The following is a 15,779-nucleotide window of genomic DNA, read 5'->3' on the forward strand; positions in this document are numbered from 1 at the left end:
CCAAGACGCTGTTAGGGTCCATGGGTGGTAAGGCAGTTCTGGGGTGGGGCATGAGGATGGGTAAGTAAAGCGTCTTTATTATGTCCTATCCCACCAACCCCTTGCCCCTGCCTGCAGGCATTTTTTCATGATGGCTGGACTACTCCTTATTGGCACTTGATCTGGAGGGCCCTACACATCTTTATATTAGCTCATTGCTTCCCAGCCTGTAGCCTTCTACCTGTTGTACCACAACTACTGAAAAGCCACTATTTGGGGAACGCTATATGAAGCTGGTGGAGGGGAAATATCTGTCCATTGGCGATAACAGCAGAACAAGTCATAGAATTGTTGCCATGTTTTTTTTGTCTTTTGTTTCCCATATGCAAGTGTTTACTTAGACATGAGTTTACCTAGCATTGTTTATTATTAAGCTACAGGATAGGTAATAAGTAGTTGATCATTGGAGGTCTGTCTGCTGGGATCCCCACCGATTACTAGAACAGGTGTCCCTTGTCTCTTGAAAGGAATGGCAATGTGCATGCTAGACCATTGCTTCATTCTATGGGTCTCCAAACTTCAGCCCAACAGTACAGCATTTCCCATTATCCAACGCTTTAGCTGTCCGGGCATCATGGGATTTTTGGTTTTGCAACATCTGGAAGGCCGCAGTTATGCTCCATTCACTTGCAGTGGGACCTCTAAGGATAGCTGGAAGAGAACCTTGTTCTTGTGATCAGTAGGTATCTCATTGTAAGGACATTTACTGATCAAATTCTTATAAACTCATAGTTGATAAGTAAAAATCTTTTAATTCTTTATATTTGGGCTGAGCTCATACTGTTGTTTTTACTTGGTAGCTCAGTGGTTAGTGACTGACAAATAAGACTAAGAATATTCTGTGGGTTTCATCTAGATATTCCAGATTCCTCTCGCTCTTCAATAAATATTCTGTAAAATGTTGTTTTCACCGCAACTCATAAGCAACCAAACCTCATAATGGCAGTCTAGATGCCGGCAATCACTTTGACACGTATTGCACAGAGTGTTTCCTGGAGTTTTCTGCTCTGCTGTAATCTTTTCCTTCTTCTTAGTATATGATCAGTGACAGCAGCTTCTAACACGGCATCCCGGTTAGATTTTGTTTTCTGAACGTGTGACTCGCGGTGACTTTGCGTGTGTGATCATCTCGGCTGTGATGGTATCGCTCACTATAAAGCTCACCTCTTCCCCGGCTCAGAACAGATTTCTCCGCTCTGCAATCATTTGCTTGTGACCTGAGTCAATTGCTGAATTTAACGAAGACATTTAATAGAAATGTTCAGATTGACCCGGCTCATCATTTGGGCCGCTCGGGGCACAATAGCTCCGTACTTATTATCAGAGTTATTCAAGCAGACACAGCAATAGTCTTGTGCTCCATAATGGTCCTTAAACCAAATGCGGTTTGTAATTTGCACTATTGTATTGTAGAACAATGATGGCTGCAATTGCGCGCAGCATCTAATCATGAGAAAGGAAATAGCAGAGCTTGGATAAGTACATGGTTGTCCATGTCTCAGATGCTAAACACAATGACAAGGCTTGTACTCGGACATCTTGGTCTTGGTGGCCATAAATACTGTTCAATCTGTAGTCCAATAAGTAGTATGATAGATATAGCGTTTACACACAAACCAGCCATAACATTAGAATCACTGACGGGTGAAGTGAACAACATTGGTTATCCTCTGACAATGATTCCTATCAAGGGAACAAGTGAACTGACTGTTCTTGAAGTTTCAAAATTTAAAGAGATATTCCAGCTTATATGTATCATAAAAAAACAAAAATGATCACATATTTTTTTTTCTTCTTTTTCTCCCACATAAAGGCTATGTCCCCTTTTCAGAAACATATGGTGGCTTTCTCGTTATATATTAAAGATCATGATCATTATTAGTGGCCGCCTATATAACAACATGGCAGCCATTGCCCAATATGTCCCCCCCCCCACCCCCAAGTGGGAACATTGCCAAGAGCTGGAATACCACTTTACTGTATTACTGAATACAGGACAATTGGTTAGAAAAAAAGAAGCTAACATACCAGAAGTGAATTATACAAGGACAACCAGTAAACCAGCAACAGGTTAATGGCCGCCCAAGGCTCACTGATATACATGGGTAGCAAGGGCTAGCCTCTTTGGACTAAGGCCCCGTGCACACAGAGCAAGAGCGGCGGAATTGATCACCGTGGAATGCCGGCAGCCACCGTGTCATAATGACCCTTTATGGGAGGCTCGCTCTGCATCTCTCGGCTCTGAAGAATGAACATATTTATTCTTCAGCAACGAGAGAGGAGCCGCGGAATTCTGGTCTGATATATATATATCAATTAATGCGATTCTCCGGATAATGTTCTGTTCGGAAACCTTGGTTCTTACATTCATGTGGATATTACTGTAACACACAGCACCCTCCTAAACCTAGCTGCAGACCAACTACAGTACATCCCTTCATGGCGGGCATTCGCTAGTGGCAGCCGACCCTTTCAGCAGCATAATGCACCAGACAACAATGCAAAATAAGTCTTGAATGGTGTGAAGAGCAAGATACTGATAGTGTCGCCTACAAATTCCCTAGATCTCAAATTGATTAAACATTTATGGGATGGGAAACTAACCTTTGGTGCGGGATGCCAAAGGACACCTTCTAATGCCTTCCATGTTTTGATAGCACTGAGCTTTCTTGGGTGACCCCATTGGGCAGGTGGCTACAAAGTTATCGCTGACTCATGTATATGTATACTCAGATGCAGTTATATTTGGTTACAAGACATAGTACATTGAGTTGTTACTAGAGATGAGTGAACCTGCCAAGGTTCGGGTTCGTATAAACCTGAACTCTCGGCTTCTGATTCCCGCTGTCTGCCAGCTCCGTGAAGAGGGTGGATACAGCCGGAGGACCGCCTGGAAAACTGGGATACAGCCTATGGCTATGGCTGTATCCCAGTTTTCCAGGCTGTTAAAGGCAATGGGTCCCATCCATGTCTGTATACATCCGTATACCGTACGCGTGATGTGTTGGCAAATCGAAATGTGAACCTCGCTTTAGGACTATGCAGTTTATACAGATTTGAGGGTTCCTGCTACTAGCCTCATTCTGTGCCTTTGTGTTTCATATGAATCTATGAATGTTATAACACAAAACGTTTCCCATTGAATAATAGAATGCTCTTTATAATGAGGTCGATGCTTCTCCCTTTACTGCGTTATTTCTTCTCATTTTATTAGGTCTCTTGTGATATACCGGTGATGACACTCCAGCAAACTGTACAGACGTATACATATTTTATCAGACATCCGACACAAAGAAGATTCTTTGTTATGCCCTGTGGTGAAACAGTTAACCATTTCATAGGAACGCGCCGCTTCCCCCGGGGAAACGACGCTCTGTATATTGCTAATGAGCAACTCTATGCAATGCTATCTTCTAAAGAGAGTGGATGGATGCGAGCTGAAGACAGTTCCCTATGAGGCCTGTCAATGGCGAGCAAGCTGTGCTGCCTCTGTGTTTCCTTGTAGGAGAACTCAAAGGCAAATGTAGAAGTGTAGGCAGAACTGTAAGAGAACCGAGAGCAGAAGAGTAGGGGGTGTCGCGTATCTCATGAAGAATATTAACCTCAAAGGAAGCACAAAGAAATCAGATGGAAACGCAGAACATTTACACCTTCCCCTGGTGTCTTATTGTAGCTTCTGAATAGCACATATCTTTTTCAAAACTTGGCTATAGAAAAGTTGTACCAAACATGCTGCACGCAATTTTTTGGGTGGGCGGTGGAAGCTGCCTGAGCATAGAATGGAGCCTATGGGACGGGCATGGGGGCGTGTGGTGGAATCTGCTTGAAGTTCTACGCTCGGAATCCGTAGTGTGCACATACCCTCAGAGTGGACACATCTGTAGAAGATTTTCTAAAATGATCTGTAAAAATAGCTGATACCACCCTATGTAATAGGGCGAGCGATTAGCCAATGGTCAAGCAAATGCTCGTTCAATGGCTGATCGTGTCTTTTTTGACGTAGTGAAAAATTGGTTATAAGGGATGCACAACCAGTGACCAGAAGGGGTCTCATGGACGATACAATAGTTGAACCTTGTAGGCCTTGTTTGCAGAAAAAGGGGGAGGGTCAGACGATCTAATAGAAAGCAAATTATACAGTAGACTTTAAATCCTTATCCCATGTCAGGGTCAAGATCCTGACATACCATTGGCGATCTTTACATAGTTAAATTACTTTTTCCCATTTACTATACAAGGCTGTAAGTGTCTCTTCCATTAGTGTCCCTGGGTGGTGGTGACTGATGACAAGGTCCGTAGAACATATTAGTTGATTTCCCTCTATCCCTGCCTTGACCAGCAGTGCAAAGCCATTGATCTAGGCGACTCTAATGCACCAAGTCAGAGGTCATCCGAGCTGCCATTACGTCTCAATCCCAACGTGTCAGGCGGCAGGTTATGGAAACGTTGAACAACAGTTGCGGAATTGATTTGTCCGCCGTCCTCATTGTGGATGTAACCACGGCTCGGCTGAGTTAAGTGATTTTGCTATGTGCAAGCTGGACACTGATTTGTGAGGTCTCGCACTTGCTCTACGGTTATTAGGAACCCGTAATGTTTCCAGCACGGCAGTAACCACAGGTGCCGCAGCATTTTCTATTTATTCACACAGTATCCTGAAATCCCTCAGAATACGAGAAAAGTAAAGGAGAATTAATACAGAGAGTCAGTCTCTAGCTGCTCGTTCCTGCATTGAAATGAGAAGTGTGCAGATCAATAGCAGCTGCTTTTTTAGCACCGTGCCATTGACAGGCATTGAGTAAGAATGATGAGCTCCATTGGGGCTGGTGCTACTTTTCCCCAAGTGCCTAATGAGCCCCAGACGGTGCAGCACCAAGCCTGGCATTGCTGAGAGAAGTGTCAGTCTAGCGAGCGAGCCTCTGACAGTGGTTTTGCATTAGGGATACACGATAAGCAGATGTTTCTCAACATAATTGCCGGCCCCAGAACCACCGACATGTAGCACTTCACCACAGGCTGCGTGTGCAGGTTTATATATTTTATATACCATAATAATTTGCACTTGGTCAATGAGAACGTCGGCACAGAACTCGGCCAGTCCTCCGTTTTTCTCTTTACATCCTACACTGTTTAATGCAGTGCTTCTCAAACTTTTTGTTCTTGGGCCTCACCCGCCAATCAGTGTTGATGCTCGGGCCTCACCAACAAACATATACAACTATGAAGCGCCAGATACCGCCATGTAGTGCACATAATATCCCAGAGCAGCATCAAAACAACACCAAGTGCAGAAATAAATGTTGCTTCACCTTTAGTAAACCACCAGCACAGTGCAGAAAATACATACTGCTCCACCTGCAGTAACCCATCACCACATACTGCTTCACCTGTATACCAGCCACACAATGCAGCATTTCTTTCTCCATAACCCACCTGGCAGCTTACACACACACACGCTAACATGATTCTACTCTTAACCTCCTCTTCTCGGGTAGCTCCCTTTCCCCTCATTACTCCATTTCTGTACATTTGGCATGTGCAGTGTTCCTGGCACTGTCAAAGTAGTAGTAGTTAATACCTTCAATAGTGCCTTACAAATAGTAAATTCCCCCACTAGTGCCCCACAAACTGTTAATAACCCCACTAGTGACCTACAAATAGTTAATTCCCCTAAAAGTGACATATCAGTGTTCCACAAATAGTTTGTTCCCCTGTATGCCCTGATAGATATGTGGGTTGCCCCCTGTGCGTAAGATCCCCTGCTTTTCCCCATATACTAATAATTCCCCGGCTGTGACACTCATACAATAATAATGCCCGCTGCTATACCCTTATATAGTAATTATGTCTCCTGCTTTGCCCCCCATATAGTAATAATGTCCCCCTGCTGTGTCCTCCATATAGTAATAATGTCTCCTGCTGTGCCTCCATATAGTAATACCGCCTGCTGTGTCCTCCATATAGTAATAATGTCCCCCTGCTGTGCCTCCATACAGCAATAATGTCTCCTGCTGTGCCTCCATATAGTAGTAATGTCTCCTGCTGTGTCTTCCATATAGTAATAATGTCTCCTGCTGTGCCTCCATATAGAAATAATACCGCCTGCTGTGTCCTCCATATAGTAATAATGTCCCCCTGCTGTGCCTCCATACAGCAATAATGTCTCCTGCTGTGCCTCCATATAGTAATAATGTCTCCTGCTGTGGCCCCATAGTAAATGCCCCCTGCCCTACTGTGCCCCCATAACAATACCCACCGTTCCACTCCCCCCACCATAACACAAAAAAGTCATACTCGCCTAATCTGGGCAGGGAGCGGGTCTTCCTCTCTTCTCCAGCTTCTGAGCCACAGGAAGTGAAGGGAGAGAGGAAGAGAGAGGAGGTAAAGGGGTAGATGAGGAGGAGGTAAAAGGGGTGAGGGGCAGAGAGGAGGATGGAAAGAGGAGGTGATGGTGGAGAGAGGAGGTAAAGGGGGTGTGGGGGAGAGAAGGGAAAGAGGAGGTGATGGGGAGAGGACAAGAGAGGGGGAGAGAGGAGGAAGGAAAGAGGAGATGATGGGGGAATGGTAATGGAGGTGAGGGGACGATGAGGAGGTAAAGGGAGAGATAAAGAGAGGAGGTAAGAAAGGGGGGAGGAGGGAAAGAAGAGATGATGGGGAGAGAGGAAGTAAAGGGGGTAGAGAGGAGATGATGGGGTAGAGAGTATATGATGGGGTACAGAGGAGGGGGAGAGAGGAGATTATGGGGGTACAGAGGGGCTAGAGAAGGAGGGGTGGATTTTGAGTTGGGGGGCAGGGAAATGTGCTATTACTGAGAGGGGTCTGGCCAGCTTCCGGTAAGGGAAGCAGGTCAGCGAGGAGGTAGTGGTGCGCGAGGCTCCCCCACCGGAGGCTCCTGCAGCAGTGGATTGTGGAGCGGCAGCCGTAGGACGTGGGGGGCCCCATCCCCTGGTCCACAATCCACTGCTGCAGGAGCCGGCGGGGGAGCCTCGCGCACCACTACCCCCCCTTAGCCACTGACTTTCTTGAAGGCCCTGCTGGTCCGGCGGCCAACTGCGGGCATAGCAGCCTGCCGCCGCCGCATCTCCTCTCCTTCAGTGTGGGTCACCTCTGCCAGCCTGCCTGAGACTCCCCAGGCTGCCGCATATCCTCCTTGAGCCCCCGATCCGGCAGCCTGATCCTCCGACTTCATCCTTCCTCCAGCAGCCTCACCAAGTCCCGTTCCCCTCAGATTGCTGGTGAGCTGCTACTGGGGGAAGGTTGTGAGAGCAGCGGCGGCGGGGATAGGTGCCGGGACATTGCTGAGTGATTGCAGTCTCCCGGCACCCTAAACAAAAGTATTTCATCAGCAGGTCATAAATCCTGGAGTCCTTGCAGACCGGGACCCTGCGCCTCACCAGACTGCGAGCTGCGCCTCACTAGTGAGGCGCGCCTCACAGTTTGAGAAGCGCTGGTTTAATGCATAGTAAATTAGCAGACGTCAGAGCAAATTAGAGTCTCGGGGATGCTGACCTTGCCTGTCCTCCATTACAATATTTTGTTAATTTCCTTGCAATCATGACATTCGACAGAGTTAATTGCCATCAACAACTTAATTGTCCTTTTATTTCATTGGACTCATACCTTGGAAATTAGTAAGGCCTCGAGCAACTGGAGAGATGGTGCTTACGCCAGGGTAAGTATATCCAATTTAGATGGAAATAAAATATAGACTATGGTTTGCTGCACTTGGCGGAGGAGGAATAAATATTTATTTGTGTAAGCAGTTAGAAGATTGCAAAAATGGACTTGGTTTTTATTTGCGGAACGGCGCCACTTCTAATCCACAGGCTGGGTTTGGTGAGATGAGTTAAAGGGGTTGTCTAGCAAAAATCTATTTTTTTCAAATCAACTGGTGTCAGAAAGTTATATATATTTGTAATTTACTTCTATTTAAAAATCTCAAGTCTTCCAGTACTTATCAGCTGCTGTATATCCTGCAGGAAGTGTTTTCTTTCCAGTCTGACACAGTGCTCTCTGCTGCCATCTCAGTCCGAGACAGGAACTGTCCAGAGCAGGAGAGGTTTTCTGTGGTGATTTTCTATTACTCTGGACAGTTCCTGACATGGATGGAGGTGGCAGCAGAGAGCACTGTGTCAGACTGCAAAAAATACACCAATTCCTGCAGGACATCCAGCAGCTGATAAGTATGGGAAGACTTGATATTTTTTAATAGGAGTAAATTACAAAACTAACTTTCTGAAACAAGTTAATTTGATATCACTTTAAAGTGGTATTGTCACCCTATCATCATTTTGCTCTAAAATCGCTTCATTTGATTGGGTGACAGTATCTGCACTGCTGTTGGGCCCGCCTAGATGACACTGTCCACTGCACATAGAGTAAGAGGGGTGACTATCACTTTAAGCTGAAGAGCAGTATCGGTCACAGTCACTTTATAAGAGTGCCGCTGTTTCTAGAAATGAAAACAGATTTTAAGGGGTTTTGAAGCCCTTTAAGAGTTTCTCCAGTGCTACAAAAACATGGCCACTTTCTTCCAAATACAGCTCCACTCTTGTCTCCAGTTTGGGTGAAGATTTTTATTTTTAACTCAGTTCAACTCAGTTGAAAACTGCACCTGAACTGGAGACAAGAGTGGTGCTGTCTCTGGAAGAAAGTGGCCATTTTTTTTTGTAGGCAACCCCTTAAAAGTGTTGTTTAGCTTTGTAATATGATTGTTAGTCATGTTGCCACCTTCAGGCTGTGTTGAGTATTGCAGCCTGGCCACAGTCAATTTATTTGTTGCAGTACCACCTTCTTCCTATGATAAGAAATTTTCTGGGGGAGAAAAACAGTCCACTTCACTAATCTCTGACAATCCTTTTAACATATTCCTGTAAATGGCTGCTATAGAAAGGGCTTACCTGCTGGTCTCAGCGCTATATGTGCAGAGGTAGTCGTTTCCCCTTCCCACCTGGTGTATTCCTTCCTCTATCCTTTTCACTGTATTTGTTCCCCGATGTCTTATTAGATTTGCATCATTACGTTGGAGTGTCGGATATCTGCATCATCATCCACCCTCTGTATTATTTTACGTTTTAATGCGCGGTTCAGATCTGTATAGTTTGCTGTTTTGCTGTAAAGTGATGCTCAGAGACCGCTGAGGTGCACATGTGAAAAAGTGGGCCTATTGTGCATCAGCTCCTAAGTGTCCCTCATTGGCCATTTAAAGTGTCATGATGTATGGCTCTTACTGTGAGGCTTCCCATTTATTCTGCTTTGTGTGTGTTTCCCTGATAGAGTACGCCACTGTATTATCGCTATCTCTGTGCTCAGTATTTCTTTACCTATGTTGTATGTTATGGACTGGTCCTCCCACCTGATTTGGCTCATGCATTTAAGTTATTCGAACCCAATTTATGTTGGTTATAATAAGTATTTATACCAATTGGAAAATAACGTCCTAATTGGGTTAATGGAACCTTTTAAGTGAAGCATAGGTCTACGTGACCACCATCTTGTAATTATTCCATCACAGGCATGACTAAAGCATAGATGCCCTTGTGACATCCTAGTAGTGATTAGCCTTAAAGGGCCAGTACACTGAGCAGTAATAACACACTTCATTATGTAGTCTGGTATATTAAATCCTCAAAATATAGTTTTTTCATTTCAGTAGTTTCCCACATAAATCCCTCATCACTTCCTAATCTAAAACGTAATGTCCAGAGATGAGCGAACCTCGAGCATGCTCGAGTCCATCCGAACCCGAACGTTCGGCATTTGATTAGCGGTGGCTGCTGAAGTTGGATAAAGCCCTAAGGCTATGTGGAAATCATGGATATAGTCATTGGCTGCATCCATGTTTTCCAGACAACCTTAGAGCTTTGTCCAACTTCAGCAGCCCCCGCTAATCAAATGCTGAACGATCGGGTTCGGATGGACTCGAACACGAAGCCGCTTCGCTCATCTCTAGTAATGTCGCCTTGGGTTGTGACCTGTGTTTTGATCCCGTCTTGCTGGTCACACATGCTCAGTTGCAGCGCTGGGTGGTGTTACTGGCGGGGGAACTCTTGCTGCACTATAGACCGGGAGCAGACTAGGACCAAAAAAAATTGTATTTGTTTAACATTTTTCATCTGAACTCTGGCATACCCCTTTAAAATTGATTATGATGCAATCTTAAGTGGCGTACACCAACATAAAGGATGTATTGCCAGTGCCACAAACATATAGTTGCCAACATCACCCTGGAACTAGTGATGAGCGAACTTGCTGCAAGATCAAGTTCAGCAACATTCCTCCTAACCCGAATGCTTGCCATATGATTCCTGGCGGCTTGAGAAGTTGGTTGCATCCCTAGAGATCCATAGGCGGTATCCATGTTCTCCATGACCCCTCTTGGGTGGCATCCAACTTCTCCAGCCACCAGAATTTAAATGCCAAGCGTTCAGGCTCAGATGAACATTGCTGAACCCGGACTTTTGCCTCGTTCGCTCATCACTACCTGGAACGTTTAAGGTTTCACAGGAACACCCAAACACTGTACAAACTCTGCCGCTGCATGGGAGCCCATGCCCTTATCCCATGACTGTTGCCCCGTATGTCTCCCTATCTAGGAGGGTAATATGGCGACCAGAACCTAGTGCAGAATTGTACAGTAATATTTATGCTCCCTATTATATGTACAACTCCCTCCGTCCATGTACCTGCATGAAGCCACGTATTTTTATTTATGCAGTTGGAGGATTATGTATTGCAGCCTTTCCCCCCGGGACCGTGTTAATAAATAAAGTCACTTTCAGCCATAAGAAGATTAAATGATGGAATAAGGCATTGCCATGACATGTATGTACGCTACACAAACACGGGGAGAGGAAAATTGAGGTTAGTGTCCCTTTTAAGATAATAAGAGATAGTTGCACTCTGTGGAAGGATTAAGGAGTAGCTCTATGACATATGGGGAGGGGATGTCAGGTGGAGATACAGGCCCGCTAGTGGGATCCATATTTCATCTAATTGCATCAGGGACATTTTATTGAATTACACTGTGGTGAATGACGGATGTTTAACCCCCTCTGTGCCGGAGCCCATTCCTCGCTGCTGGGCTCTGTCCACATGTTTTTAAAGTGTTTTTATGCTTATTAAAACAGCAGCTGTGAAATTACACTAAAATACGCAGGCCAGCTCATAAATTACGCTCGCCCCTTCTTTCCATTTCTTCCATTCATAACCAATTTAACACTATGGGACTTTTTATGTCTTAATCAGTTTTTGTTTTTCTTCATTAATCAACTAATGGATGTTTCTTCAATAGCTCGCTATCCTAATGAAATCCGTAGGTAATTTGGCAGGCTACAATGATCTCATCAGTAACGCAGCGAGTTTAGACCATTTAACAGATTAAATTGGGATTTTATTTGGTTTTGTTGTGCTTGAAATTCTGCACATTTGGAAAGAGAGCGTCTTTAACCTCTCTCGTGCCATAAACTATGTCGCCGTATTGCGATCAGCAGTCGTGTGGATACAGACACTGTCCAGAAGATGGCGATATTGCCGCCTATCCTGGCTACTTTTTATTAATTGTGTATTTAAAGGTGGAAAGTAGGTTGATGGTTCGACAACTGTTGAATGAACGATTGTGCAAGGTAGCCTTACACATTATAGATGAGCAGAACTCCAAGCATGCTTAAAGGGGTTGTTCAGCGAAAATCTTTCTTTCAAATCAACCGATATCAGAAACTTATATAGATTTGTAATTTACTTCTATTACAAAAATCTCAAATCTATCCATACTTATTAGTTGCTGTATGTCATGCAGGAAATGTTGTTTATTTTCAGTCTGACACAGTGCTCTCTGCTACCATCTCTGCTCGAAACAGAAACTGTCCAGAGCAGGAGAGGTTTCCTATGGGGATTCATATAAAACTGAGACAGAGTTCCTGTGTCGGCCAGAGAGGTCAGCAGAGAGCACTGTGTCTGAATGTAAAAAAAATAAAATTTCTTGCAGGACATACAGCATCTGATAAGTATGAAAAGACTTGAAATTATTTAATGGACGTAATTTACAAATCTATACAACTTTTCTGATATCAGTTCATTTGAAAGAAAAAGATTTTCGCTGGACAACCCCTTTAAAGTATGGTGTTTAAACAAGGGCTGCAAGGTAACGATGTCCCTGCAGCCCTCGCTAAACGATTATCAGGCCGTGTAATAGGCCCAGTAAACGAGCGCCGATCTAGCCCCTTACTCTCTGTCTTATGACTCCTGCCAGGATTTGCTCTGCTTTTTACGAAGAAATCCTGTTTTAAACAACAATAACCTATATATCACCGAACTGCACTTCTCTTCCTCTATTATATCCTGTTCTCCTGTACGGCGGCAGAGATCACTTGTCAGATGCCCCTTAGCGGTGTAATGCAACCCGTCACTTTCTTAGCTCCAGGTAATGAAGCGGCGGCTTTCTTTTGTCTATTGTTAATGAGCATCTACCTGAATGTATAATGCATATCCTAGTGCAGGTCGGAGATTTGCTGCTTGTGATTTGGAATAGGCTTTGCTCTCTGCCATTATACTTGTATGGCAACAATTTACCATCCGAAAACGCATAAACCTCTGGCTGTGCCCCCCCATATTACGATCCCCCCTATTATTTCCGGTAAACCAATTCTATCTAAAGTGCGGCTGAATGACACCTCCATGGCGTCTGCTGATTGCCTTGTGGCGAGGACAATCCCCGCAGGAAACAGCGAGCTGTAGAGATAGGAATTGTAAGCGAGCAGCCATGCATAGTTAGCAGCGAGCAGAGAACTTGCTCCGCAGACACTTGTTGTCACTTTCTCATTCCGCAGACCGCTGTTAGAATTCCGCTTCTTCTTGACAGGTTTGGCAAACATCGAAAAGATGACAAGATTGAACACAGGGGATCATGGAAAATGAAAATGCAAGAAGCCCACCCATCAGAAGATGACAGGATGCGAATGAGGCAAGAACAGGAGAGGTAGACTTCATCCGCTGCTTAATGAGCATCTTCTCTAACCAGGCAGCATGCCCGCCTTGTGTCACACTCAAAGCTATTGACATAACCTTTAAACAATCACCATACAAGACTCCTAAAATATCACCTAGTTTGCTTCCACCCCCCTCCTCGGCTTTGTGTGTGTTTTTTTTTTAACTCTGTTTGGTTTGTGCAGTGCATGGTGATTAATACGAGATGATCGGTGTCGTAGTAGTTATCGTCGGAAACCCTAGAAGTGACAATGACTGCTAGACCGCATTACTGCTTGTGAGCTGCAGATGGCAGTGTAGAGCCCCTCTGTGTTTTTTTTTTTTTTTTTTGTAGATTATTATAATTCTGTGCTCTTAGAATATTCTATGGCTGCATGAGGCATGTGATATATTAGCAGGATGGTGTCACTTCTGTATTGTGGTTAAGCATGGCGTAATAATAATCCTAACAATAGAAGCCCTTTCAGCGTGTTACTTACATTACTAGAATAAACCAATGGAAAGAAACTGTGGTAATGTTTTGCAAACACTTTTTACGACTTGAGCTTTTCTTTTTTTTTTTCTATTTGTTTCTTGTATTCTAGAGATGAGTTCCCTTCCCTGTGCTGGGAAACATCTATTTGGCAGAAGATATAAGGGGGACAGTGCTGAAATAATTTTACAATGTGGACATTGATGTGGATGAGTATTTGGTTCCACAATGAGTCCCTATGACAACACTGAACTTGTGCACAAGGGTGGGGGGAATTGTCATAGACCCTATGGTGGGCATCTGACATACCTGCAGTAGGGCAAATTGCATAGGAAACTGATTGAACAAACAATAAGGATATCGAGACGCTGGAACAGTGTTCTCCAACTTGTAGCTTTCAAGCTGTTGCCAAACTACAACTCCCATCTTTCCCAGCTGTCTGGCCATGATGGGAGTCATAGTTTTGCAGCAGATAGAATGACACAGGTTGAGCAACGCTGCTCTAATTGCAGCCATGACACTTTTACCAAAGGCCATCAGGGCATGATGGAAGTTGTTGCTGGAGTGACACAGTTTGGGAAACAATACAAGGAATAGTAGAGAATACTTGTAAATTATGAAGGCTGTCAGGGCATATTGGGAGTTTTGCAACAACTGGAGACTCTCAGTTTGGGGAATACTGCTATAGGGAATTCATAGGAACTTAGGTCATTATGATAATTGTAGTTTTGCATCAGCTAGAGTGCCATAAGTTGGGTGACACCATGCAAATGGGAGTTGTAGTTTTGTTAATGCTGAGGAGACAAGGTTTGAGGAAAAAATGCTCTAGAGGGAATAGAGGAAACTACTTTTAAATTATACATATAATTTCAGATGACTTTTCTGGATAAGCTGCTGTGTTGAGAGCATGAGGAGCAGCACTATATCTGGCAATCTTATAGGAGGCTTTTTTGTCTGATAAGATATACAGTATTACAAAGTTTATTATATTTGTACTATGGATCTATATAAAGTTTGTTGAATTGGCAGTGCCTGTGTAGGTGGGGGATGCTGTCCAGACATGATGGGAGGCATGTTTTTTATTTTAGAAGAGCCGGAGTGTTCAGGAGGGAAACCAGTGTTCTAAGAGGAAAGGTAGAAACTCCTCACAGAGGCTAAAGGTAGTCAGGTTATAATGGGAGTTGTAGTTTTTTAACACCTGAAGAGTTGGGCAAAACTGCTCAGGAGGGAAGATATTTCTTGCAAGTGCCAAAGACCATCAGGGCAGATTGAGAGTTGTAGTTTTTGCACCAGCTGTAGAGTGACTGGTTGGAGAGCACTGCTTTATAGGGAATAGTAGAAACTCCTTGTAAATTCTGCTCCGGTCACATTCCAACCTTGCATAGAAATGTCAGTCTTAAAGCCAATAGGCTTCCGTAACCTCTTTTTGTTGTTTCAGCGTTAGGAATTCTCATATTGTACGAGGAAAAATATTGTGGCGTTAGATGAAGAAAGTCTGTGAAACCCGAGCAAATCCTTATTTGGTGTTCTAGAAACTTCACTTCAACTTTTATGGGGCGACTGATAATTTCACCTAATTGTCCGTGAATGGCACTCGGAGCCGCGTGTGACGTGCTGGAATCCCATGTATGAGCCCCCTATAACGGGATCGCTTGCTTTTCTAGCACTTGTTGAATGCAGAGGTCGGAATTTCCCATGAATCACACGTTGTATATGGAGCCGGCAGCTATAATGTGGTGGGATTCATACGTTTCCCTTCACACTTTATGGTTCTCGGCAGTCGTGAAGGGACCTCTGAATGGGCAGACCGCTCTTACCGCTATAAATAATTCCGTCCGAATACAGTGAGGCAGCCCCTTTGTGTTAACACCGTCCCTGCCAAGTGAGGCTGAAGCGCATTGAATCCAGGAAGTGTTAATTAACCCGCTGATATTCCTGCTCAATTAGCCGAACAAGCCCTGTGCGATGTCCGGTGTGTATAGACGCCAAAGTAAAGTTATACTTAATTTGATTTTAATTGCGAAGAAAAGAGCCATTCTGTGTTCCCGCTTGTAGACTGCTCCAACTTATTGCTTCATTTAGTCCATGAAAAGACCCCCCCCCCCCCCCCCCCCCAATCTATTGTCCGTGGATAACTTATTCCCGCTATCGCAAAGTTCATTTAGGATTGTCCATTTAATGCATATTTCCCTTCTCAGCCAAGCCTTATTTCTTTAATGATGTAATACTTCTGGGAAATAGGTTGGCAATAATGAATTTACAGTGTGCAGCAGCATCAAACAAA

General features: G+C 44.2%; 1 protein-coding gene across 17 annotated transcripts in view; it reads left to right on the top strand.

Annotated features, from left to right (window-relative positions):
* The window catches only part of PARD3 (par-3 family cell polarity regulator), a 458,970-nt gene that overhangs the window by 311,779 nt on the left and 131,412 nt on the right, over positions 1 to 15,779 (top strand). For 13 of the 17 annotated variants that reach the window (XM_069958961.1, XM_069958945.1, XM_069958947.1 and 10 more), the window contains one exon: positions 12,899 to 13,015. The exons of the other annotated variants lie outside the window; for them this stretch is intronic. In XM_069958961.1, coding sequence (XP_069815062.1) covers positions 12,899 to 13,015 — 117 coding nt within the window. The remainder of the gene's footprint in view (positions 1 to 12,898; positions 13,016 to 15,779) is intronic. 17 annotated transcript variants of the gene reach the window in all.

The sequence above is a fragment of the Dendropsophus ebraccatus genome, chromosome 2 (assembly GCF_027789765.1).
Source record: "Dendropsophus ebraccatus isolate aDenEbr1 chromosome 2, aDenEbr1.pat, whole genome shotgun sequence".
Taxonomy (NCBI): Eukaryota; Metazoa; Chordata; class Amphibia; order Anura; family Hylidae; genus Dendropsophus; species Dendropsophus ebraccatus.